Source organism: Suncus etruscus, chromosome 11, assembly GCF_024139225.1.
Source record: "Suncus etruscus isolate mSunEtr1 chromosome 11, mSunEtr1.pri.cur, whole genome shotgun sequence".
NCBI classification, from domain to species: Eukaryota; Metazoa; Chordata; class Mammalia; order Eulipotyphla; family Soricidae; genus Suncus; species Suncus etruscus.
Window position 1 is genome coordinate 74,860,947 of NC_064858.1, and position 26,298 is coordinate 74,887,244.

General features: G+C 46.4%; 1 protein-coding gene across 1 annotated transcript; it reads right to left on the bottom strand.

Annotated features, from left to right (window-relative positions):
* Nucleotides 1-1,435: 1,435 nt before the first annotated feature.
* On the bottom strand, nt 1,436-25,863 carry ARF3 (ADP ribosylation factor 3). The gene is made up of 5 exons (XM_049783613.1): nt 25,804-25,863; nt 5,850-6,086; nt 4,948-5,058; nt 4,629-4,753; nt 1,436-4,042 (listed from the first exon to the last, which is right to left on the bottom strand). The coding sequence occupies exons 2-5, from the start codon at nt 5,995-5,997 to the stop codon at nt 3,881-3,883; spliced, it is 546 nt and encodes a 181-aa protein (XP_049639570.1). The 5' UTR covers nt 5,998-6,086; nt 25,804-25,863; the 3' UTR covers nt 1,436-3,880.
* Between the last annotated feature and the right edge of the window lie 435 nt (nt 25,864-26,298).

Consider the following 26,298-nt stretch of genomic DNA (forward strand, 5'->3'; position numbering starts at 1 on the left):
AAAGAAAAGATACTTTTGAGGGATGTTCAAAGCTATAGGGTTGATTAAGTTATCAGGTTGGAGCATTTTTTTCTTTTTTTTTTTTTTTTTTTTTTTTTTTTTTTTTTTGGTTTTTGGGCCACACCCAGCAGTGCTCAAGGGTTACTCCTGGCTGTCTGCTCAGAAATAGCTCCTGGCAGGCACGGGGGACCATATGGGACACTGGGATTCGAACCAACCACCTTTGGTCCTGGATCGGCTGCTTGCAAGGCAAACGCCGCTGTGCTATCTCTCCGGGCCCAGGTTGGATCATTTTATGGGCTTCATATAGCAGCTCTAAACCTCAAGAGTGACCAGTGACCCTCATGGGCCAGAGAGATAGCATGGAGGTAGGGTGTTTGTCTTTCATGCAGAAGGATGGTGGTTTGAATCCCAGCATCCCATATGGTCCCCCGAGCCTGCCAGGAGCGATTTCTGAGCATAGAGCCAGGAGTAACTCCTGAGCACTGCTGGGTGTGACCCAAAAACCAAAAAAAAAAAAAAAAAAAAAAAAAAATAGAGTGACCTTCATGGGTCTTACTAACAGGGAAGAGAGTAGAAAAGAAAGTAGGGAAGCTACTAAATATTGACAGCATGTCTCATACCTGGAATTATCACTGATCACATCACATACCTAAATGCTGTTTCTTCTCACCAAACCATGGTGGGAAGACTCCACCAACTCCAAGGGTAGCATCACTGGTTATTTATTTGCCTGGAGCCAGAGAGTAGGAGGAGGAATGGAATAAAGTAGTGGTGGAAATGGGCTTCAAGTATAGAAGCTTTACTGGAAAAGGACTTTCCCTCTAGACATTTGCTATAAAATCTGAATGAGTTTGGCATCCTGACAACAGGGAATTACAGGCTTGAAGAAGAGATGATGCAAGCCCATCAGCTGTAAGGAAGATCACACCACCCATCCTTTATTTTCCATGTTTTCTCCAGCCAGTCCAGAACTACATGGGTGATGAGACTTCACCTAAGGGGGGGGAAGACACTGTTCAGACCGAAAGCATTTTATATGCAGGACTGAGGGAATCTTAAGATCTATCCTAGCTGTGTAGGGCACACCAAATTCAGGGCCTTCTAGTCACTGAAATCCCTAATGCCTCCCAACACCTGATAAAGCTAAGTTCAGAGCTGAAGCCTTTACAGTAGAGGAGCAAACATATGAACAAAGCCTCAGCTTCTGATGCACAGTAATTTCAGCCTCCCTTACCTCCCAAGGTATGATGGGCAGAAGCAAGCAGTGTGCAGATAAGCCTAAGTTTCTCTCAAGACTCTGTGCTCCCTCAATCTAGTCTTCTCTTCTCCTCTTTGCTGAGAGAAGGAGCAATCTGGAGTGTGGTGGACAAACTCGCCATAAACCACTGTCCCAGAGTTGCTGCATATCAAGGAGGAAGGTCTGCTCCAAAGCTGCATAAAACAAATTTAATTTCCAACCAGGGTCACAGTCATCGGGTATCCCGCATATTGAGCAAGGAGAGAGGAGATGAGTTATTAAACATTACAGTCTACATTCCAGAGGAGAAAAAAGAAGAGAAAAATCAGTTCAGAATTGCAGTTACCACTGTAACACCACAAACAAACTTTGGGGAAGAAGAGAGGGGGAATCCCCAGGGAGAAGAAAGGCTGGAACAAAGCACAAAATTATACTACAGAAAATGAGGGAGAAAGAGGGCAGAAAAAGAATAAACACCCCATCCTAAAAGGGTTTTAGGTAAACTTGAATGTAGAAAGGACCACTCCTGCCAAGACACATCAAGATCACATACTGCCCCCTGATGAACAGATCTCAAGCAGCAGGACCTAGGAATCTCCAAGTCCATCACCTCAAACACACCCTGTGCCCCTGGGCATCCCGCAAACATGGGTGGGCCTGAGATAAGGAAAATCTATTTGGGGTTGACAAATAAATAGTAAGGAAGGAAGGGGAAAAAGTTAAAATCCTCAAAAACCACAAAACAACAGAATGGGGAGGGGGGTATCAATAGTGTATGAGTTTGAAGACCAAGGAAAGCATTTGTGAAACAGGAGTGGGTGGAAAATAGACAGAGGCAAAAAAAAAAAAAAAAATGTGTGGAGGGGAGCATCTGTGGGACAGAATAAGTGAACAAATTTTAAAATGAAATCAAAGCTCCAGAACCCCACTCCCCAACCCCCACCACAAACAGATGCACGCGCGAGTACACACACACACAAACACACACACACCTAGAGCAAGAGACACACCAACTGCAACCTGGGTAAGACATCACTAAGGATCTGGCACTGAAGGAGACACCCCTGGAACCTCACTTTCACAGTTCAATCTGGGGAGGCTGGGGTGGACAGGGCTTGGGACTGCCCTTCCAGGAAGAGATCCCTCAGCCATACTGTAGAGAAGGGTCCTGGGCCTTGATCTTAGCAGAAAGGTTACGGGCTCTATCTTGGAGCTCAGGCACAGCCAGCACACACAGGAGCCCAAAGAAAAGCCAGGGCTTCACAGAAACCGCAGAAGTCAGGACCCAGGCAAGGACCTCAGGGACAGCGCCCCCTGTAGATAGAGAGACGCAGTAGCAGCAGCTTCTGAACAACTACATAATCTTGAGGACCCTGAAAACCACTGCATCCCACCAGCACCACTTCAAAATTCTATTTCCTTCACTCCAGGCCCTAGATCCACTTATGGAAAGTGGTAAAGAAAGCAGGAGCAAGCTGTGGGATGGAGAAAGAGGGATAGCAGAATGACCCAAGGGCCTGGAAACAAAAGAAAATGTTCATCCTTCAACATCTCCTGAACCAGAAGAATTGGAGAACAGGGGAATGAATATTGTGGTGTGCATGTCATCCCCATACCCAATTAAGCCAGCCTTTATTGGGTCAGGCAGAGACAACTAGGGTGAGGAAAACTTCTGGTAAAGGTGGAAAATCTGAGGCCTTCTCTCCAGTGCCCTGGGTCTCAAACACATAACATGGTCTTCTTATCCACTCTTCCCCCTCAAGCTCCTGAGGAATAAATCTAAGGATGTGGGGGAGGATTAGCTGAACACTCTGGCTGATAAGAGTGAGTGGGTTCCTCTCTCCTTCCCTAGGAAGGCAGGGCAGAATGGCATCTCCTTAGGAACAGTCATCTAGAAATAAATACCAGCCCCTGCCCTAAGCAGGATGAAGAGGGTAAAAGAAAGACAGGTGTGGAAAACCCACCATCTGTCCTATCATCCAGAAAAACCCACCTGCAGAGAAAAGGAACCAGGGCGACACTGGGCAGACTTCCTTCACCTTTTTCCCTTTATGAAGGGGCAGACAATAGGCTGCAGTGGGGGCAGTGGCCTGGGTCTAAGCCCTAAGCTTCACTCCATCCCTCCACTCTTTTCCGTGGCCCCCAAATGTTTCTCTATACATATATATATACACACACACACACACACAGAGGCCCGTGCAATTACCATGGAGAATAGAAAGAAGGTGGTGTTGTAAAGGAAGACAAGGCATAGGAGGGGCTGCTGGCAAGGGGGAAGAGATTCAAGAGCACAATAACCAGAGCCAAACAAAGCAAACAGAGAATACCTATCCCACCCCACCTCCCAAACCCCAGAACATCAGGTGAGGAGGTCACCCCATGAAACCATAACAACCTTTTTTTTTGTTTGTTTGAAATCCAGTAAATTGGAATGATTCATCATTAGGACAGCAGTAAGGAACTGGTCACATCGGTGAGCAGAGAGGAGGGTATGCAGGGAAAACCAGGCTCTTACTGGGTATGCGGACATGATACCCAGGGCCCTGGCCACAATGGCAACAGAAGGAAAGGGTAGGCTGGAGCAGGGAGATAAAAGGTATTTCAGGGTGGGTGGGGTGGTCGGAAAAGGCTGCCTGGCCCTCACTTCTTGTTTTTGAGCTGATTGGCCAGCCAGTCCAGGCCTTCATACAGCCCATCTCCACTGGTGGCACAGGTAGCCTGAATGTACCAGTTGCGGTGACGCAGGGAATGCAGGCCCAACTTGTCAGTGATCTCTGCAGCATTCATTGCATTAGGCAAATCCTGGAGTATGAGGTAAACACACAAAAAAGGAGACTCAGGATCTTTTTGTAGACTTCCAGAGTGCCCATCTATCAAAGACATGTTCATAGTATCCTCTAATTCTCATGACAGGAACCCAGGACAAAAAAGCCTGTTTGGCTTTTGTTTGGGGGTTTTCCTCCCTTAAGAAACTTTGTTGGATTCAGATATTCGAACTTAAGATCCAAGGCACTAGAGGGCACTCATTTCATTGTGGAAATAGAAACTCAATATGAAATCAGTGGGGAAGTGGAGAGGAGCTTCAGACTGAGAAACCAACCACTAGTGTCTAACTGTGGGTGATTCAATTAATAGATAAGAAAGAAGATAGATTAAGGGCCTGAAGAGACATATCTATCAATCCCTGAGGAGAACAAAACAGTGCTAATAAAAGTTGGGTGGACTATATATTAAATAATTAAAACTTAAAAAAAAAAAGTTGGGGTGGAGACTAGACGAGCATGAAGTCGTCAACATTTCTCACACTTCCAAAATTGAGCTTCCCAAGGCCCCCATTATTTCCACAACTAGACTGCCCTCTCCCTGATTCAGGTGTGAGAAGTCTTGCCTGCTTGTTTGCGAAGACAAGAAGTACAGCATCCCGGAGCTCATCTTCTGCCAGCATCCGCATCAGCTCCTCCCGGGCCTCGTTCACTCGCTCCCGATCATTGCTGTCGACCACAAATATCAACCCTAGAGAGGCAGAGCATGGGCTGCACACAGGCAACAGAGAGACCTCGACCCCCACTACCCTTCAGGTTATTCTCCCCCTTGCCCTTTTTCTGGGAGTTGCAATCAGAGGGAAAGTTGTGGCTTCCCAGAACAGGAACAGCAGTCACTCAGTCTATTCTTCCTCACTCACCCCATTTCATCCAGGGCATCTATACCTTGGGTGTTCTGGAAGTAGTGTCTCCAGAGAGGTCGAATCTTGTCCTGGCCACCCACATCCCAAACCGTGAAGCTAATGTTCTTGTACTCCACTGTCTCCACGTTGAAACCTTAGGGAAAATAAAACAAAAGAGCCACTTGGTCTCAAATACAAGGCCTGCAAATGATGCCCCACTGGGCCCGTTTCTGTTCTCCCCAGCCTTGGCCATGAGCCCAGAAGGGAAAGAAAGATAAGGCTTTATGTCTTGTATTCCTTAACCTAGCAACCTACAGTACAGGAAACAAGAGAAGTACAGGAGGAACTGCTGGGCAACAGAAAGGACAGAGTAGCCAGAGCAGTGTGAGCCCACCTTTCCCATCATTCTGTCTTTAGTTCTCCCCCCTAGGAAGAACTAGTTCAGTCCCACGTCCTGCCCTGACCGCCAGAGTGCGTCAGTGCAGCAGGGCTAAGCGGCAGAATGAGGACAAAGATGTGGGCTACATTCCTAGAGCCCTGACTGCAGACCCAGCTGCAAGGCAAGAGATCTCACTCCTGCGGGCAGGTCTTAACCAGGACCAGGGCCACCGAGGATCTTAAACTAAAGCAATTCCACACCTCTGGCAGGAACATCAAAGCCCTTCACCTGCTTTCCAAACAACACAGAGAACAATCCAGCTCAGTGCCTGAAGGCAACGGTTGAGTGCCAGGCTACGGAAGTTCCCGCATCAGAGAGGACCAGACTAGGTGGGCAAACGGCTGCCCTAGCACCTGCTAGTAAGTAAGCAAAACTAACCAACCTTCCCTGAAGCCCACAAGTTGTATGGACCTGCCTGGGGAGAAGAGGCCAAGTCTTGGCTGAGGGAGGGGGTGTCTAGGAATAGGCTCCTGACTAGCCCAGCTGCTTATGATCTTTGCTCTTACCAATGGTGGGTATAGTGGTAACAATCTCCCCCAGCTTCAGCTTATACAGGATGGTGGTCTTTCCAGCAGCGTCCAGGCCCACCATCAGGATGCGCATCTCCTTTTTCCCAATCAGGCTCTTGAGAAGGTTTCCAAAGATATTGCCCATGATTACAGCTGCTTTCTGAGGACAGTCGGGCCCAAGAGGGGCAGTGTCGGTCTGGTTTAGGCCTACTTTCTGGTGTAGAGGACTTGATCCTAGGCAAAGATAAATAAACTCATTCCACAGTTTGCTTGTCAGGTTTCATGGGAACAGCTTTGCTGAAGTCCTGAGTAGCAGTCACACCTGACAAACAGCCTGAGGAGAGAGGAAGATGAAGTCCCAGCTTGAGCCTTTGGGAGCAGAGACAAAGCTATAACCACTCAGAACCCTGCACTGTATTACCTGGGGAACTACAGGGGAGTGGGGAAGTTTTTTCACCTGTCTACAATAACACCTGTAACTGGAAGAGATTGGACTAGATGAATTCTTATTTGGGGTGGAGGGTTGGGTCACACCCGGCAATGCTCAGGGATTACTCCTAGCTATACACTCAGAAATCGCTCCTGGCAGGCTCAGGGGACCATATGGGATGCCGGGATTCGAACCACCATCCTTCTGCATGCAAGGCAAACGCCTCATGCTATCTCTCCGGCCCCTAGATAAATTCTAAAGTTCCTTTCAGTTGTGACATTCTACGTTATTCTCCAAGGCAATGCCTGAGGTTTCTAGAAAGGGGGAGGAGAGGACAGGGTGGATTGAGGAGTGCCACTCTGTGACTAAGTTAGGTCTTGCCAAGTTCCCAAGGTTTAGGTTCTCTAGTCTAACCAAGAGACCCTGTCTCTTCCCTTCCTATATTTCAATCCCACCTTCCTCCTACATGCACCAAAATTAATGAGGAAAAAATGAGAGCTTCGCACTCCTAAGAAATTGATCCCTTCTGTGGCCAGAGCAATAGCACAGAGGGTATGGCATTTGCCTTGCAAGCAGCCAACCCAGTTCCAATCCCAGGCATCTCATTAGGGATAACCCCTGGAATGACTGCCAGGAAAGACCCGAGCATAGAGCTAGGAGTAATTCCTAAACACCACCAGGTGTGACCAAAAAAAAAAAAAAAAAAAGACTTGATCCTGGGGCTGAAGTGATAGCACAGTGGTAGGGCATTTGCCTTGCATGCAGCCAACCTGGGATGGACCCCGGTTCGATTTCTAGCACCCCAAATGGTCCCCTGATCCTGCCAGGAGTGATTTCTGAGTGCAGAGCCAGGAGTAACCCCTGAGCACCACTGGGTGTAACCCAAAAACAAAAACAAAACAAAAAAACCCAAAAAAACAAAACCTGATCCTTTTCACTCTGAAATGTCAGTTATTAAAGTTGTGCTGTGCTTGTTTATTCAGCAGAGTACTGAGTCAAGAAGTAAGGTGGGAGAAATTAGCCCTCATCCTCAGCTGAGTAAACCATGGGTATTAGTGGCTCCACTCCAGCAAAGCTATTTCAGGTGGTTACCTGCCAGAAGACAATTATCTCACACCCCGGCCTCTATTTTACCTCTAAGTTATTCTCCACAGAGCAACCAGGCTGATTTTAAAAATCAATTATTGGGGCCGGAGCGATAGCACAGCGGTAAGGCATTTGCCTTGCACACAAACAACAAAGGACAGACGTCAGTTCGAATCCCGACATCCAATATGGTCCCCTGAGCCTGCCAGGAGTGATTTCTGAGCACAGAGCCTGGAGTAACCCCTGAGTACCGCTGTGTGTGACCCAAAAACAAACAAACAAAAAAAAGTCAATTATTAGGGGAGCCGGAACAATAGCACAACAGGTAGGGTGTTTGCCTGGAAGGTGGCCGGCCCTGATTTTTTCCCTGGCAACCCATATGGGCCCCAGAGTCTGCCAGGAATAACTTCTCACACAGAGCCAGGAGTAACCCCCAAGAGCCACCAGGTATGGCCTCCAAATCAACCAACCAAATAAATTTTTTTAAAAATCGATTATTAGGGTGCTGTGAGCATAGTGTTTGCCTTGTATGTTGCTGATACAAGTTCAATCTCCAGCATATCTGGTTCCCCAAGCCCTGCTAGGAATGATCCCTAAGCGCAGAACTAGGTATAGTCCAAAACAAAACAAAACAAAAAATCAAAATTGGGCCAAACTATCTGCTCAAAGCCTTTCTCTTTGACGGGTTTCATTATCTCCTGTCAGAAAAATCCAAAGCCATCCCCTGACCAACAAGATCCCATTAATTTTGTATTCCCCTTGGTTCACTCATTAAATGTTTTCCCCCCTACTTTTTCTCCTCTCGAAGTGCTCAGACCTTACTCCTAGCAATGCTTGGGGTGCTGGGTATCAAGCCCAGGTTACATGCATGTAAGGCACCCTACACCCTGGGGGCTGTCTCTTAAAACTGTCATCATGTATCTTACCAATCTCTCTTGTTTCTTGACATTTATGCCCCAACACTTTCCTTGCTGTTTATATTTACTATTTAGTTTGCTGGGAAGGAAAGCTCCTCTCACAAATAACCATCACAAGGCATTCCCTTACTTCCTTTTTAGGTCACTTCATTAGAGATTTTCCATCCATATAAAATATATTTTTCTTTCTTTTTCTCTTCACCCACACCCCCGCACATTTATCCCACTTCATTTTTATTCATAGCACTTAGTATATCACCTGACACATTACATACTCATGTCTTTTTTGTTTGTTTTTGATTTTGTTGGGGGGCCATACCCCATTGCTCTACACTGAGAAATCGCTCCAGCAGGCTCAGGGGACCATATGGTTTGCCGGGATTCAAACCACTATTCTTCTGCATGTAAGGCAATTGCCCTACCTCCATGTTATCTCTCAGGCCCTCAAACTAACTTTTTTCTGCTGACCTCACCAGTAGCTTCCTCAAACTGGATACTTGCAAGGCACTTAGCAAACACTTGCTGAGACAATAAAGGGAACAGAAAGTACCACTATGAGTGTACGTACAAAATATCTACAAGCAGCCCCCAACAACCTGAATCATAATCATTTAATCTCTCTTTTCTCTCCTTTCTCCATAGTATGACTGTTATAAAAAAGCATCTCTGAAATAAAAAATGAGGGTTCAGAATTTCCCGTGCCAGCCAGTTCTCTGTGCCTGTGGGAGACATTCATCAGTGGGCAGCTTATTCAGCAATCACCATATGCCAGCTGCTGGCATTCTTTATACACACACACACATATACACACACACATGAAGGAACAGATCAAAACAGTGCACCCAACACACACACACACACACACACACACACACACACACACGAAGGAACAGACCAAGACAAGTGCACCCAAACTAAAGAATGCAAAAAGTGTATGAAGAACCCTATTTACAATCTAAAGGGGTGGTGGGAGGTTTTGTTTGTTTGTTTGTTGTTGTTTTCAAAAACTTAATTTTGGGGGCCCAGAGAGATAGCACAGTGGCGTTTGCCTTGCAAGCAGCCAATCCAGGACCAAAGGTGGTTGGTTCGAATCCCAGTGTCCCATATGGTCCCCCGTGCCTGCCAGGAGCTATTTCTGAGCAGACAGACAGGAGTCACCCCTGAGCACCGCTGGGTGTGGCCCAAACACCAAAAAAAAAAAAAAAAACCCAAAAAACTTAATTTTGTTCTTCTCAGTTTGCAGCAGATTATAGACAAAGGGGCCGGGCAGTGGCGCTAGAGGTAAGGTGCCTGCCTTGCCTGCTAGCCTTGGACGGACCGAGGTTCGATCCCAGCGTCCCATATGGTCCCCCAAGCCAGGAGCAACTTCTGAGCGGCCAGGAGTAATCCCTGAGCGTCACTGGGTGTGGCCCAAAAACAAAAAAAAAAAAAAAAAAATTATAGACAAAAAAAGCCAGATCAACAGCACCTGGAAACCAAAGTACTAGTTTATCCCAAAGAAATCAGAAACAGGTTGGAGAGATAGCACACAGTAGAGGGTGTTTGCCTTGCACAGTTGACCTGGGTTCGATTCCTGGCATCTCATGTGGTTCCCGGAGCCTGCCAGGAGCGCTTTCTGAACAAAGAGCCAGGAGTAACCCCTGAGCGTCTCTGGGTGTGCCCCCCCCACAAAAACAAAACAAAACAAAACAAAAAGAACACAAAGGCCTCTCCAGATTCCCACTAAGGGCCAGGCATGATCCTCCTGACAGTTTTCCCAGAGAAGCTTTCCAGTAACCTGGAGGGATCACACCCCAGGGAGAGGGCCTGGCTCAACTGTATCATTCTGTGGAAGTCAGATGGCCACTAGCCATCCTTCCTCAACCTACCCAAGCAGATAGATTCCCAAGGACCACTGAAACAGTAAGGGATATGAGCACAGCTCAGAAAATCTGATTCCACCAGGCTTGGCAATTTATGGCAGTAGACTTCTGGTCTTACCATTACCTCCCGCACTGTAAGTCTTCCCTGCTTTTCTAGTCTCTTTTTTCTCATCTATTTTGCAGGTGTTCATCCCTCCAGTTCCAGATAATATGCTGCTCTTAAGGTTAGACAGAATAGGCTGTGGTCTATTCTGAGTGGTATAATGTGTGGTATAAACTCAAGGCATATTCATTTATCTTTATATTTTTCATAACTGAACTGATAGCTAAATAACTATTAAATGAGAACAATATGTAAACATATCATCTTTAAATTGACTTCTTTTCTATCAGACTAAGTCTGATCCCAGGGGCTAGCAAGATAGTACTATGTTTAAAATGCTTGGTTTGCACACGACCAATGCCAGTTTAACACTGACACCACATATGGTTCATTCCTCAAGCACTAACAGGAATGACCCCTGAACAGAAAGTCAGGACTAGCCCCTGAATTATCACCAAGGTCCGCAAAATAAAAAAGAGGCCAAATCTAGGGTTCAAATTTTTTTCTTTTTTTTTTTTTTTCTTTTTTTTGGTTTTTGGGCCACACCCGGCGTTGCTCAGGGGTTACTCCTGGCTGTCTGCTCAGAAATAGCTCCTGGCAGGCACAGGGGACTATATGGGACACCGGGATTCGAACCAACCACCTTTGGTCCTGGATCGGCTGCTTGCAAGGCAAATGCCGCTGTGCTATCTCTCCGGGCCCTCAAATTTATTTCTTTTTTTTTTTTTTTTTTTTTTTTTTTTTGGTTTTTGGGCCACACCCAGTAACGCTCAGGGGTTACTCCTGGCTATGTGTTCAGAAGTTGCTCCTGGCTTGGGGGACCATATGGGACACCGGGGGATCGAACCGCGGTCCGTCCAAGGCTAGCGCAGGCAAGGCAGGCACCTTACCTTTAGCGCCACCGCCCGGCCCCCCTCAAATTTATTTCTTAATAGTTGACATGTCACATCATGTCAGCTAATAAAGCCCTGAATTGTATACTCATATGGCATTTACTACCTTATGGAGGGTTCTTTTCTATGTCTGTATATTTACTGCTGCCCCAATTTTACTATGTATTCTTCATGATCAAAGAATATACTTTTTAGTTTGGCTGCCCACACTTCCAGTGCCAACCCTCCTGTAGTTCAATCTCATATGTGGTGCCAGGATGGGACCCAGGTCAATTGTGTGCAAGGCAAGCACCCTACTGCTAGATTATCTCTCATTTCCCAAGCAAGCACAGTGGGTGATGAAAGTATTGTTCAAGGATGTCCTCATCTCATATCATTTCTTCTGCCCTTAGCACTACCTTGGTATCTCTGTGTAATAAGTTGGTTGCTTAGATATCCTGCCAATCTTTTCACACATATCTTACCCCAAGACTGGTTTGAAAATATTGTAACATGGAAAGAAGACTAAAATTGGCGAAATGTTTTTCTTTCCATTTAATACCCAATGGACTAATAGATAACTGATGGAATATCAAAGATGTTGTCATGGTTAACATCCTAATGCACCCAGGGCCTTGAAACATAAAGCCTTTTTCTGTTTGTTTTTGTGTCTCACCCAGAAGTGCTCAGGGCTCTAAACTCAAGAATCTCTCCTTAAGGTCCAGAGGACTAAATGGGTTGCTGGTTCTCCACCCCAGCTCTAGACTAGCAGGCCCACCCATGGGCAGCTCTAATCACTCTGGATGTAGCCCTTCCTTACTAAAAAATAGTACAGCCCAAACTACTGCACTATATTGCCCTGGGCTCAGATTTTAACACAACCAATGAAGCAGAACAATCTAAAGGTCTACCTGTATTTTAGTCTCCTTAGTACAGCTGGCTTGTGACTTCTGTAAATGGTCCAAGTTTTTGTCTCAAGAACACTGTAATAAGCACAATAAAACTCCTGGATCAGTATCTCAATGACTTCTAGATGCAAAGATTTCCCAAAGTCAAAATACTCCTAATGTCAGATTTCATTCATTCATCCATTAAACATTTATTGGGGCCCGGAGAGAGCACAGTGGCGTTTGCCTTGCAAGCAGCTGATCCAGGACCAAAGGTGGTTGGTTCGAATCCCGGTGTCCCATATGGTCCCCCATGCCTGCCAGGAGCTATTTCTGAGCAGACAGCCAGGAGTAACCCCTGAGCACCGCTGGGTGTGGCCTAAAAACCGAAAAAAAAAAAAACAAAAAAAAAACCCATTTATTGGGACTAAGAACACAGCTCAGGGAGATGAAGCACATACTTTGTTTTTGTTTTTGAGCCATACCCGGTGATGCTCGGGGGTTACTCCTGGCTATGTGCTCAGAAATCACTCCTGGCTCTCAGGATCATATGGGACTCTGGGGGAATCAAGCCGTGGTCCAGCATAAGTCAGTCACGTGCAAGGCAAATGCCCTATCACTGTGCTATTGCTCCGGCCCCGAAGCACATACTTCAGTTGCAGAAGCATTGGGTTCAACCCCCAGCATTAAACAATGATTAGGGAGCTACAGATGTCGTCCCCAAGTCACTTATTACACTGACTCAGGGATAGAGAGGAAAGGAAAGGATTTTTTTTTTTGAGGGGCCCACACTCGGCAGTACTCGGGATTACTCAGGACTCTGCAATCATAAATGATTCCTGAGAGGCTCAGAAGACCATATGAGATGGCTGCATGCAAGTTGCTCCAGCCCCTTTTTGTTTGTTTTGTTTTGTTTTGGTAAGATGATAGCTTTTGAGCTTCATGAAACTTGGTCAATGGGAGAGAAGACAAGAAAACTTAAGAATTTACAAAACAGGGCCCGGAGAGATAGCATAGCGGCGTTTGCCTTGCAAGCAGCCGATCCAGGACCTAAGGTGGTTGGTTCGAATCCCAGTGTCCCATATGGTTCCCCGTGCCTGCCAGGAGCTATTTCTGAGCAGACAGCCAGGAGTAACCCCTGAGCACCACAGGGTGTGGCCCAAAAACCAAAAAAAAAAAAAAAAGAATTTACAAAACAGTGTAAAGACAAGAGTTGAATATTATGTAGATAGAACTGGAGCAGTTCGGGCCCGGAGAGAGCACAGCGGCATTTGCCTTGCAAGCAGCCGATCCAGGACCAAAGGTGGTTGGTTCGAATCCCAGTGTCCCATATGGTCCCCCGTGCCTGCCAGGAGCTATTTCTGAGCAGACAGCCAGGAGAAACCCCTGAGCTCCGCCGGGTGTGGCCCAAAAACCAAAAAAAAAAAAAAAAAAAAAAAAAAAAAAAAGAACTGGAGCAGTTCAGGCTAAGGGTAAAGGGAAGTTCCCAGATCATACTGTCAGATCTGGGGCCAGAGAAACAGCATAGCACGTAGGGTGCTTGCCTTGTATTGGCCAACCTGGGTTCAATCCCTAGCATCCCTGAGGGTCCTCCAAGCACAGAGTAACCCCTGAGCAACATTGGGTATAACCCAAAAACTAGAAGAAAAACCTGTCAGATCCCACCTAAATGGACACCTGCAGGGAGAGTAAGAATATATAATGAAGAGGGAACATCAAGAACAAGAAAGACAAGTTAGAGATAATACTTTTTATTAGTAAAATCAGGTATAAATGAGAGGTAGCTTACTTGGAGTATAGCATGATAAATAAAAGAAAGTAATGAGACTGAAAAAAATAAGCATGGTTTAGATAATAAAAAGCAAGAGCGCCTGCCTTGCATGCAGACAAGTTAGGTTCAATCCAGCATCCCATATGATTGCTTGAACACCACCATGTGTGATCCCTGAGTATAGCTGGTGTGGCCCAAAAACCAAAAAATTAAAAAAATTATTTATAAAGAATACCAGAATCGGGCCCGGAGAGATAGCACAGTGGCGTTTGCCTTGCAAGCAGCCGATCCAGGACCAAAGGTGGTTGGTTTGAATCCCGGTGTCCCATATGGTCCCCCGTACCTGCCAGGAGTAACCCCTGAGCACTGCTGGGTGTGGCCCAAAAACCAAAAAAAAAAAAAAAGAATACCAGAATCAACGATGTTATGTGTTCAGGTTTTTCAGGCCTAAGCAATCTGGTAACATTTTTATCAGACAGGGAATATAAGAGGAACAAATCTGAAAGTGATGATTTTTTAGACTAAATACTGACTCTGAGATACTAAGGGATGACACTTGAAAGAAAAGTCTGGAAACTGGGCATCATCTGTGTAGATAGTAACTGGAATCAAAGAGCAACCATGCGGGGCATAATAGCAGCAGTTACTGACAACCCTACCCAATTTTCCCCTTAACAGAACCACTAGGGTCAGGGAGATAACTCAAAGAGATAAGACCATTCTGAGTTTGAATTTTGCCACTAGATGGCCCCTAAACCCAAGTCAGTCACATGCAAGGCAGGGTACTGCCCTCTGGACTATTGCTCCAGCACCCCTCTTAAAAAAAAAAAAACCTACAGATACTTAGGCAATCCCCATCATCCCATATGTTCCCACAAGCCCACTAGGAATAATTACTGAGTGCAGAGTCAGAAGTACAGTAACCCCTAAGCATTGCCAGGTGTGGCCAAAAAGAACCTAAACCAACAACAACAACAACAACAACAAAAAAAAAACCAGTACCACTAATATTTTTCAGATAGTTGGGTAGAAGATGTCAGATAGTCTTTCCCAGACCTAGGTTAAGAAAATGGTTCCATTTAAGGGATGTGGAGATTCCATTACCCTTGTGATGAAGTAATGAATGATTGTATACTAACACTAGTAAATAAGATGTCTGATGAAAGTTCCTAGAAAAATTTTCCTCGATCCTGGCTTGGGAGACACTGGGGATCAAACCGAGGTCCATCCTAAGTCAGCATGTGCAAGGCAAACGCCCTACCTCTGTGCCACTGCTCTGGCTCCAATTTTCCTCAATCTTTTTTTTTGTTTTGTTTTGTTTTTAGTTTTTTGGGTTTTTTGGGTCATACCCGGCAGCGCTCAGGGGTTATTCCTGGCTTTATGCTCAGAAATCACTCCTGGCAGGCTCGGGGGACCATATGGGATGCTGGGATTCAAACCAATGACCTTCTGCACGAAAGGCAAAAACGCCTTACCTCCATGCTATCTCTCTGGCCCCCAATTTTCCTTAATCTTAATAAAAGAACTTACAAGGGCTAGAGAGAGATTCTAGAGTAAGGTTCTTGTTTTGTCTGCAGCCAACCAGAGTTCAAACCTCCTCCGCTCTACATATGGTCCCCTGAGCACCGCCAAGAATAATACCTGAGCACAAAGCCAAGAAGTAAGCCTGAACAAAGCTACGAGTGACCTATTGAAATGTACATAAAATTACTCCCTTCTTTCCTCCAGCCTTTCCTTTCCCTGGCTCTATGCTCAGGGATCATAACTGACCAAGTGAGCATCTATATCTGCTGTTCTCTATGGTCTCTCTCTCTCTCTCTTTTTGTTTGTTTGTTTTTGGGTCACACCTGGCGGCGCTCAGGGGTTACTCCTGGCTCTGTGCTCAGAATTTGCTCCTAGCAGGCACGGGGGACCATATGAGATGCCAGGATTCGAACCACCATCTGTTCAAATCAGCCGTGTGCAAGGCAAACACCCTACCGCCATGCTATCTCTCAGCCCCTATGGTCTCATTTTACTTTTTTTTTTTTTGGTTTTTGGGCCACACTCGGTGACACTCAGGGGTTACTCCTGGCTATGCGTTCAGAAATCGCTCCTGGCTTGGGGGACCATATGGGACGCCGGGGGATCGAACCGCGGTCCGTCCAAGGCTAGCGCAGGCAAGGCAGGCACCTTACCTCTAGCGCCACCACCCAGCCCCTATGGTCTCATTTTAATCAATTTCTAACTGTACAGTTCATAAGCATTAAGTACATTCCTACTGTATGTGCATGACTGTGGGTTTGATCCCTATTAAAAAAAAAAAAACAACGGACCAGAGAGACAGTATAGCAAATAGAGCAAGGGCAACTTGCCTTGCATAAAGCTTAGACAGATTTGATTCCCACACCATATAGAGTTCCTGAGAACAGAACCAGGAGCAATCAAAAAGCCCTGGCAGGTATGACCCCCAAAATAAACAAATACAAACAAAAAACTCACCCAAACGGAATACATAATCTAGGAAGCCAGGGATGTAGCTCAGAGATAAAACATGTTTTGTATATATCAAGTGCTGGGTTCAAGCCAACTTTTTTTTTTTTTTTGGTTTTTGGGTCAAACCTGGCAGCACCCAGGTGATACTTCTGGCTCTACACTCAGAAATTGCTCCTGGCAGGCTCAGGGGGCCATATGGGATGTCAGGATTTGAACCACCATCCTTCTGCATGCAAGGCAAATGCCCTACCACCATGCTATCTCTCCAGCCCAATAATCAAGCCAACTTTCAAAAAAAATAGATCATACAAAATATAGCCTAGTTATACAAAGTGATTAGATTAAAAAATTAGACTCATTTGTTCTTTGGACTATCTGTATCACTCTTAAAACTAACACTTTTTTTCCTTCCCCTCCAAACCAACACTTTCAGTTTTATCTTATTCTTAGAACCTAGTCACTTTACAACTGCTCCATCTCATAATACTCAATGGCTGATAGCACAAGATTTTGTTTTGTTTTGGGGCCACACCCCATGACGCTCAGGGGTTACTCCTGGCTTGGGGGACCATATGGACCAGGGGTCTTCAAACTACGACCCGTAGGCCACATATTATATTTATTCCCATTTTGTTTCTTCACTTTTAAATAAGATATATGCAGTGTGCATAGAAATTTGTTATAATTTTTGTTTTTACTATAATCTGGCCCTCCACAGTCTGAAGGACAGTGAACTGGCCCACTGTTTAAAAAGTTTGAGGACGCTGGGTATCAAACCCAGGTCAGCCCTGGGTTGGCAGCATGCAAGGCAAATGCCCTACCGCTGCACTATAGCTCTGGCCCCACAGGATTGTTTCAATGCCTCCATCTGAAGCCTTAGATCTTCAGAACACTACTTTTCTTTTGTTTTTTTTTGGGCCACACCCCTTTGATGCTCAGGGGTTCCTCCTGGCTATGCGCTCAGAAATCGCTCCTGGCTTGGGGGGACTATATGGGATGACAGGGTATCGAACCGCGGTCTGTCCAAGGCTAACGCAGGCAAGGCAGGCACCTTACCTCTAGCGCCACCTCGCTGGCCCCAGAACACTACTTTTCTAATTGCAAAATGACTGAAATTTCAATGGTAGTTGGTACAAAACTCTTTTTTGTTTTGTTTTGTTTTATTTTTTGGGCCACACCCGGCGTTGCTCAGGGGTTACTCCTGGCTATCTGCTCAGAAATAGCTCCTGGCAGGCACGGGGAACCATATGGGACACTGGGATTCGAACCAACCACCTTTGGTCCTGGATCGGCTGCTTGCAAGGCAACCGCCGCTGTGCTATCTCTCCGGGCCCAGTACAAAACTCTTAAAAATAACCTCCATGCCCTCACCCTTGGCCCCCAAAATCTGTACCCCAATACAAATCAAGCAGGAGTTGCCAGGTACCAGAATTATAGTACTGTGACTACCACTGACTGTACTATAGTACAGTGACATGCAAGTTAAGCAAGGTACTTGATTTGCAATGTGGCCAACCCAGGTTTGATTCCCTGCACCAAAAAAAAAAAAGGTGGGGGCAACCCAAAACAGATGAAACAGACAGTGATGAGGCCTAACATTTAGCAAGTATCCTAAAGATACGAAAGTCAGGAACTTTTTTGGAGAATAAAAGCTCCACATCAGAAAAGGAGGTGGGTAAAGCACTTACCTTTCATGTGGTTGCCCGATTCAAGCAACCACCAGAAATGACTCCAGAGTACTGACAGGTGTGCTCCTTCCTCCCCCCAAAAGCTCAGCAGGGTTCCCTAGCAAACATTCTTCTCCCCCAGGAAGTACTCCATCACAGTATGCTTCATTTACATTTTGCTTCTCAAAGCTGTAACTTCCTAAATGTGCCTTACTTCAGTACAGGTCAGCTAGATAGTGATTTCATCAGTACTGGATAACCAGGCAGAGTGTAAGATGGCCAGAGCTCTTTAGGTCAGCTATCTCAGATTGCAAACCACTAAGTCTGCTATCATTTTCTATGCTTGCCACGATGGGAAAAAGTTGGGCAAGTACTTCACTAGACTCTGGGCCCCTTGATTAACTCATGTCAGAGCAGCACCAATGAGCACAACTTATTTGATATGTGTTCTACTGAGAAGCATGGATGAACTCAAATTAGTGGCCATATTTGTGGCATGAAGAAAGACAGTATTCTCCTGGTGATCTCAATCTTTTGTTTGTATCTGTTGTTTTCTTTTTTGGGGGGAAGGGTTGGGCCACACCCGGCAGAATTCAGGGGTTACTCTTAGCTCTGTGCTCAAAAATCGCTCCTGGCAGGCTCAGGACACCATATGCAATGCCAGGAATCGAACCCAATGCCGTCCCAGATCAGCTGCATGCAAGGCAAATAGCTGACTACTGTGCTATCTCTCTGGCCCCTGTATCAGACATTTTCTAACAATCCGAGGGCTCAATAGGTTATGGAGGCTACCTGTAGATAGAGATAACCATCTGAGATTTTAGCAATCTCACCTACTCATAATTATCATCAGAAGAAATTCCATTTTTTTTATTTATTCAATTTTTTGGTCATACCTGGCAGTGCTCAGGGTTTACTCCTAGTTCTGTGCTCAGAAATTGCTCCTGGCAGGCTCAGGGGACCATATGGAATGCTGGGGTTCAAACCGGGGTCTGTCCTATGTTGGCCTCGTGCAAGGCAAATGCCTTACCACTGTGCTATATTGCTCCAGCCCCCACAATTCCATTTGCAATTCCATTTTTATCAATTTTACATTTTATTTAATTATTTATTTTTTGGTTTTTGGGTCACACCCGGCAGCACTCAGGGGTTACTCCTGGCTCTATGCTCAGAAATCGCCCCTGGCAGGCACGGGGGACCATATGGGATGCCAGGATTCGAACCACCGTCCTTCTGCATGAAAGGCAAATGCCTTACCTCCATACTATCTCTCCGGCCCCCAATTTTACATTTTAGACTTCAGATAAAATTTTTGAAAAAAGAAAAGGTTTGATTGCTTATTCCCCCCAAAAAGAGAAATAGGTGTTTCTCTTGCACATGGGAAAGGCTATTCCTTTGAGCAGGCCAACCCATGTTCATTCAGTTTCCTGATCACAACCAGGAGTGATCCCTGATCACAGAGCCAGGAGTAAATTCTGAGCACCATTGAGTATGGCCAACAAAACAAAATGGGTGGTGGGGGTTGAAAGCTGCACAAAAAACACTACATCCTAAATCATGATGTCATTTAAACATTGGGCCTGGAGCAGATAACAAGCTTACCTTGCATATGGCTGACCTGAGCTAGATCCAGAGCACCCTATATGGTCACCAAAGCAAAGCCAGGAGTGATCCATGAGTGTAGAACCAGGAGTAAGCCCCAAGCCCTGCCCTGAGCACAACAAAATGTAGGCCTCCCTTCAAAAAAAAAAATTCAGGTTTGGAGACCTGGACATTAACACAACATGCCTTGCATATGGCCAACCTGGGTTCAATCCCCCGCATCCTATATGGTCCTCCAAGCACCATCAGAAGTGATTCCTCAGAACAAAGTCAGGAGCAACCCCTGAGCCAGGTGTGACCCAAAACCAAAACAAAGAAACAAAAATTTCAAGCTTGATGCTCACATATAAATTCATGCTAGGTTCTCATCCGAGACCTGCCACACCAGATCATCTCACCTTTTTCCAAGACATTAGGTAATGGTGAATCTCTGAAATTTCTAGCAATTTCTTTTCTGATCCATATAATGTAGCAGACCCTTTGCAGAAGTCTATGACAAATCTCTAATACATTCACAGAATCCCCACCTCAATTCTTTCTTTCCCAGATTATGATACAAAGCTTTCAGACATTTATGAATTTCCAAAATGCTCTCCATGTCTTTTCATTTCACTCAGAAAGCTTGCAGCTTTCTGCACATATACATTAAAAAGAAAGCTTTGGGGCCGGGAAGGTGGCGCTAGAGGTAAGGTGTCTGCCTTGCAAGCGCTAGCATAGGATGGACCGTGGTTCGATCCCCCGGCGTCCCATATGGTCCCCCCAAGCCAGGGGCGATCTCTGAGTGCATAGCCAGGAGTAACCCCTGAGCGTCAAACGGGTGTGGCCCAAAAAAACCCCAAAAAAAAAAAAAAAAAAAAGAAAGCTTTGAGCTTTCTACCCTACCTATATTGCAACAAATTTTGGAAAAGATACAACAGACAAAATTCTAGGCACATCTTACAACTCTGGCCTTAATACAGTACATTCTGAAACACAATCAGAAGCAGACATTTAATCTGATTGACTAATGAGCACAGTGCAGGTGCTGGAGAGAGCTAATATGCATGCAGGAGGCCTGAGTATCACCCCATGGCACAAAGTGTCTTCTGAGCACTGCTAGGAGCAACTTTCAAGTGGAGTCAGGTATAGTCCCAAAATAAAGAGCTTGGTCTAAGAAATGGGGGATGTTGAAATACTGATCTCAAATGAGGACTCTAAATCCTCAACATAGGTTAGGAGTAAGTTGATTGCTATCTCAGAGCCAAGTTGATTTTCAAACATGAACACTATTCTTTTTTTTTTTTTTTTTTTTTTGTTTTTGGTTTTTGGGTCTCACCCGGCAGCCCTTAGGGGTTACTCTTGGCTCTCTGCTCCGAAATCACTCCTGGGGGCCGGAGAGATAGCATGGAGGTAGGGCGTTTGCCTTGCAAGCAGAAGGACAGTGGTTCAAATCCTGGCATCCCATATGGCTCCCCGAGCCTGCCAGGAACGATTTCGATTTCTGAGCGTAGAGTCAGGAGGAACCCCTGAACGCTGCCGGATGTGACCCAAAAACCAAAAAAAAGAGAGAAAAAAAAAAAAAGAAATCGCTCCTGGCAGGCTCAGGGGATAAGGGATTCAAACCACCATCCTTCTGCATGCAATCTCTCCAGCCCCATGGACACTATTCTTTTTTTTTTGTTTGTTTTTTGTTTTTTGGGCCACACCCAGCGGTGCTCAGGGGTTACTCCAGGCTGTCTGCTCAGAAATAGCTCCTGGCAGGCACGGGGGACCATATGGGACACCTTGATTCGAACCAACCACCTTTGGTCCTGGATCGGCTGCTTGCAATGCAAACACCGCTGTGCTCTCTCTCCGGCCCGACTATTCTTTTTTGATTTTTGGTTTTTGGGCCACACCCAGCGGCGCTCAGGGGTTACTCTGGCTATCTGCTCAGAAATAGCTCCTGGCAGGCACGGGGGACCATATGGGACACCGGGATTCGAACCAACCACCTTTGGTCCTGGATCGGCTGCTTGCAAGGCAAACGCCACTGTGCTATCTCTCCGGGCCCATGAACACTATTCTTAAGCCCCCATGTCCTTACCCTATATCCAAGTGAATGGTTCAGTTTTAACTTCAGCTCCCACTCAAGACAACAGGAGCTGCTTCTATAAGGCTGATGTTGAAAAAGGATTTCACTGCTCATAAGCCTACAATAAGAACAGAAAATCATGGTAATTATCGCTCTCTACTCTGGCACCTCAAGTGGCAAATTGTTCTTTTAAAAACCTCTCTCCAGGGTGGTATTGCTCTCTCCGGAGCGATAGCACAGCAGGCAGACCATTTGCCTTGCACATAGCTGACCAAGGTTCAATCCTTGGCATTCCAAGAGGTCCCCTGAGCCTGCCCATAGTAATTTTTGTTTTGTTTTAGGCCACATCTGGTGGTGGCTCAGGGTTACTCCTGGCTCTGCAGTCAGAAATCACCCCTGGCAGGCTGTGGGACTATATGGGATGCCGAGGATAGAACTGTATCCATCCTAGGTCAGTCTCGTGCAAGGCAAATGCTCTACTGCTGTGCTATCACTCTGGCCCCACCAGTGGTAATTTCTGAGTGCAGTCAGAAGTAACCCTTGAAATCCACCAGGTGTGACCCAAAAAACAAAAACAAACAAAATAAATAAAAATAAAATCCTCTCTCCTGTTAAGAAATTCTTAGTGCACATATTAAAATTAGTATTATGGGGGCTGCAAGGATAGTACAGCAGGAATAGTGCTTGCCTTGCACTTAAGCTGACCTGGGTTCGATCCCTGGCATCACATAATATGATCCCCTGAATACCTCCAGGAGTAAATCCTGAGCACACAGTCAGAAACACCTGAGCACTGACAAGTGTTGCCAAAAATTTTTTAAAAATCACGACGATGGTGACCGGAGAGATAGCACAGTGGTAGGGCATTTTCCTTGCAAGTGGACGACCCAGGACCGACATTGGTTGGAATCCCGGCATCCCATATGTCCCCCGTGCCTGCCAGGAGCGAATTCTGAGCACAGAGCCATCAAGACGATGACTATTAAGCTAACATTTGGGTTTATTTGTACTTTGTACAATACTGATGTAATCTTCCTGACACCATGATGTAGGTACTATCATCAGCATACTGTTCAGTTTGACAGAATGAAGAAAATGAGTCTAAGGACAATTTTGCCAAAATCACACAATTAAAATCATCATGAGACTTTTTTCCCCTCTAAACAAATCATGTTCTCTCTTAAATATACATGCATTTCTCTTTCTCTCTCTCTCCCTTACACATCTCTACATTTTTTTCAATAAAAACTGCTTTGTGAGGGAGAGATATACAATGGGTAGAGCACTTGCCTTGTAAGAAGTCAACCCCTATTTGACCCCAAACTATCCCCTGATCCGTGACAGGAATTATCACTGAGCACAAAAGCAAGGAGTAAATTTCTGAGCATTGTCAGGTATGGTCCAAAAATCAAAAATAATTTTAAATAAAATAACTATTTTTCTTCTTGCCTTTTTTTTTTTCTTTGTTGTAACTATTTTTCTTCACACACAACTATATATAGAACATGAGACAAAATTTTAATTCATTTGGGTTTGGGCCACACTTCAGTGCTCAGGGGCTAGTATTCCCTGCCACATTCCTGGGAGTGGGGAATTCATCTGGATGTGATCTGGGAATGAAGTGGGGGTAGGGTACCAAACAAGGCCTATCCCCATGCTCTCTAGCCCTTTGTACTATCTGCTATCTCTCTGGCTCTAAGAAGCCTAGTTTTAAAGAAGTTCCTCCCACAAATCTCAACCACAGTCCTGAGTACACTTCTTCTTAGAATGACAGTAGAAGATTAAGCAAAGATGAAAACATAATATGACCCTTTGTGAGCATTACTTCACTACCACTCTTCCCAGCCTACTGTGGTCTCCTTTATACTTGCATTAGCTATGATAATAGCAGCACCATTCATCAGTTCTGTGCCAGTCACCACATGCATACTTTGTTACCTCCTCTATAATCTGCAAGATCACGATTTGCAAACAGCACTATGTCCACAATGGTAAAATAGATGACCTGGAATTTCAGATACTGTGTTAGGTAGAGATAGTAAGTACAGTGGAGATGTTTGCCTTATATATACCCAACCTAGGTATGATCGCCAGTACCAATTATGGTCCCCAAGTCCTGCTTAGAAGTGACCCCTGAGTATAGAGCCAGGAATAAACCCCTAGAACAGCTTAGCCCAAACACAAATTTAAAAAACTGTTGTGAGGCAGGATTGTAATGCACAGCAGATAGGGCATTTGTCTTGCACGAAGTTGAGCTGGGTTTGACCCCCAACATCCCATATGGTGCCCGAGGTTGCCAGGAGTAATTTCTGAGTGTAGAGCCAGGAGTAACCCCTAACTGTGGCCAGGTGTAGCCCAAAAACAAACAAAAATGACTATATTGTAATATTTCTCTGTGAATATTTGGTTTTGGGGCTTGTTTGTTTTTTTGGAGGAGGAGCACATCTGGCTGTATGTAGAGCTTACTCCCGGCTCTGTACTTGGAGTCGGCTTGGGGAACCAAATGGGTATCAGGGATTGAACCCCATTCACTATGCCCTATTAGTGAATGTGATACATAGGGGCTTTTCCCATCTACCAAGACCAATGATAAACACTCTGAATAGTTGAATTCATCTGGTTCAGTTTCTTGGAATGAACTTTTACAGATATTATTCAAATTTGGGTCTAATGTGCAGTCCACTGAGCCACACCCGGTCACAGCAGAGAACAAGACCCAAACAAGAACAAGAAGCTAAAGACAAAATGGCAGCAAAAGGTGTCACCACCAGATCAGAGAGAGTTCTCGCAGTTTGCAAAGACCACAGACTCTAGCAGTCAGACTCCAGCAGCGGATCTCCTACCAATAAAACTTTCATGCATAGAGCAGGGGTGACCCAACCGAACTGCAGCAGAGGTTTTCAGTTACACTTCAGCCTCGGGGTAACCTCGCTCTATCTCCTCTCTCTAGACTACATAAGCTTCCAGGGCAAGGCCAGACAGAAGACCCGCTGGAGCACCACCCCAAAAGGCGGAAACTCCTCCTATAAATGGACCCTTTTGACAGGGAACGCCACCTCCCCTTTCCTTCCCTCCAACATGGGTGTAAGGGAAAAGCAATGGCTCCATTTTCTGTTCTGGTTAATCCTGGTCCTTCCTATAAAGCAAGCAAGCGGATTGGAAGACACAAACTCAGAGTCAGCGACAAGATGCTCCCTCCTCTCCCTCCAGACCGCCCCCGCTCTCCCCGCTTCTGGGGGAGGAAAGCACCCCCTTTCTCCCGAGCCCAGCCAGAAAGATAGCTCCTTTTCCCCCACGGCAGCCCCCTCGCCTCCTGCCCCCCACCTGCTGCCCTTTTCCCACCTAGCGGCTCCCTCAACCAGGGGGTGCACTCTCCACCAGCAAGCAGGGTGCGGTGGGAGCGTTCCCAGTTGCCCTGACAGCTTGAACACCCCGCAACACACGACACCCCAGCCCTAGGACGAGTTTGATGGGCTGTCTCTCCGTCTCCCATTGCAGAGTGCAAGAGGGGAAAAAGGATTAGGTCAAAGGCAGAATTCTCGGGGGTGGGGTGGGGAGGAGGGAGATTTGGGACATTGGGGATGGGAATGTTGCATTGGTGGAGAGGGGTGTTCTTTACAAATACAATCATATTTGTAATCACGATGTTTAAATAAAGATATTAAAAATATATAAAAAAATATTGCAAACTGATATTAAGTGGAAAAATAAAGTGCATCCTTAAGAGAATGAGCTAGGAAATATCCACCTGACTTTGCACTGTAAGAACATCTAATTATACCTTTGCCAATCATTTTTCCGGAGAGTCCTTTCTGGGAAGATAAATAATATCCAAGTATTATTCTTAAAATAAATAAATAAATAAATAAAAGGCAGAATTCTCCTAGCCCAGAAACGAGAAGAGGATCTAGAGAACAGCCATTGCTCCAGCCACCCCCGCACGCCTCTGCCCTGCACTCTCCCCTCCCCAGCCCACGACTCGGGGTTCGGGGGACCTCGAGGTTGCTCAGGCCGGGCCGCCCCCTGGCACGACGCGGAGGACGAATAACTGGGTGCCTGCCCACCCCCGCCCTCCCCACCCCCACCGCACCCCCCCAGATGCGCGTCCTTCAGCCCGATCGCCGCCCCCAGCCGGGCGACAGCGGGGGAGGAAGGAGCCTGCGCCCCGCAGCCCCCACCCACGCCTCTCGCTTTGGGGGCCCCGCTGCCCGCCCCCGGCCTCTCACCTGCTCCGGCTCCCCGCTCCGCCGCGGCCCACGCCTCCTCCCCTGACGGTTCCGCTGGGCTCTCGCAAGCTGCGCTCCCTCCGGCTCCCTCCGGCTCCCCCGGCCAACTGGGGTTCGGCTCGGCCCAGGCCCCGCTCCCCGGCTCACTCCGCTGCTCCCTTCCTGCCTTCCTGCCTCCACCTCGCACCGGAAGCCGCGACGGCGACAGGAGCTGCGCGCCGCCCCCGCCCCGCCCCCGACAGGCCCCGCCCACCCCCACGTCGCGCGAGAGTGGAGAATGGAGCGGCGCCGGGCGGCAGTTCTCGCGAGATCCGTCGCCACGGCAACGGCTGCAGCAGCGGCGGCAGCAGCAGCGGCCGCCCAGGGCCTGGAGCGGACACATCCGGGTGGTGCTCACTTTGAGGTTGCGGGGTCTGGGCCGAGGAGGTCGAGTGTGGGTGGGATGGGGGGTTTAGGGGTGAAGCAATAGGGACTCAGGTAAGAATCTTTTGTTTT

What these genes read in the sequence shown, in the direction of transcription:
- ARF3 (XM_049783613.1), bottom strand. Translation starts at nt 5,997, where the DNA reads ATGGGCAATATCTTTGGAAACCTTCTCAAGAGCCTGATTGGGAAAAAG. An exon ending in TACCACTATACCCACCATTG is followed by an intron (nt 5,059 to 5,849) that starts GTAAGAGCAAAG and finishes ATTTTCCCTAAG; the next exon opens with GTTTCAACGTGGAGACAGTG. An exon ending in TTGTCTTCGCAAACAAGCAG is followed by an intron (nt 4,043 to 4,628) that starts GCAAGACTTCTC and finishes CTCATACTCCAG; the next exon opens with GATTTGCCTAATGCAATGAA.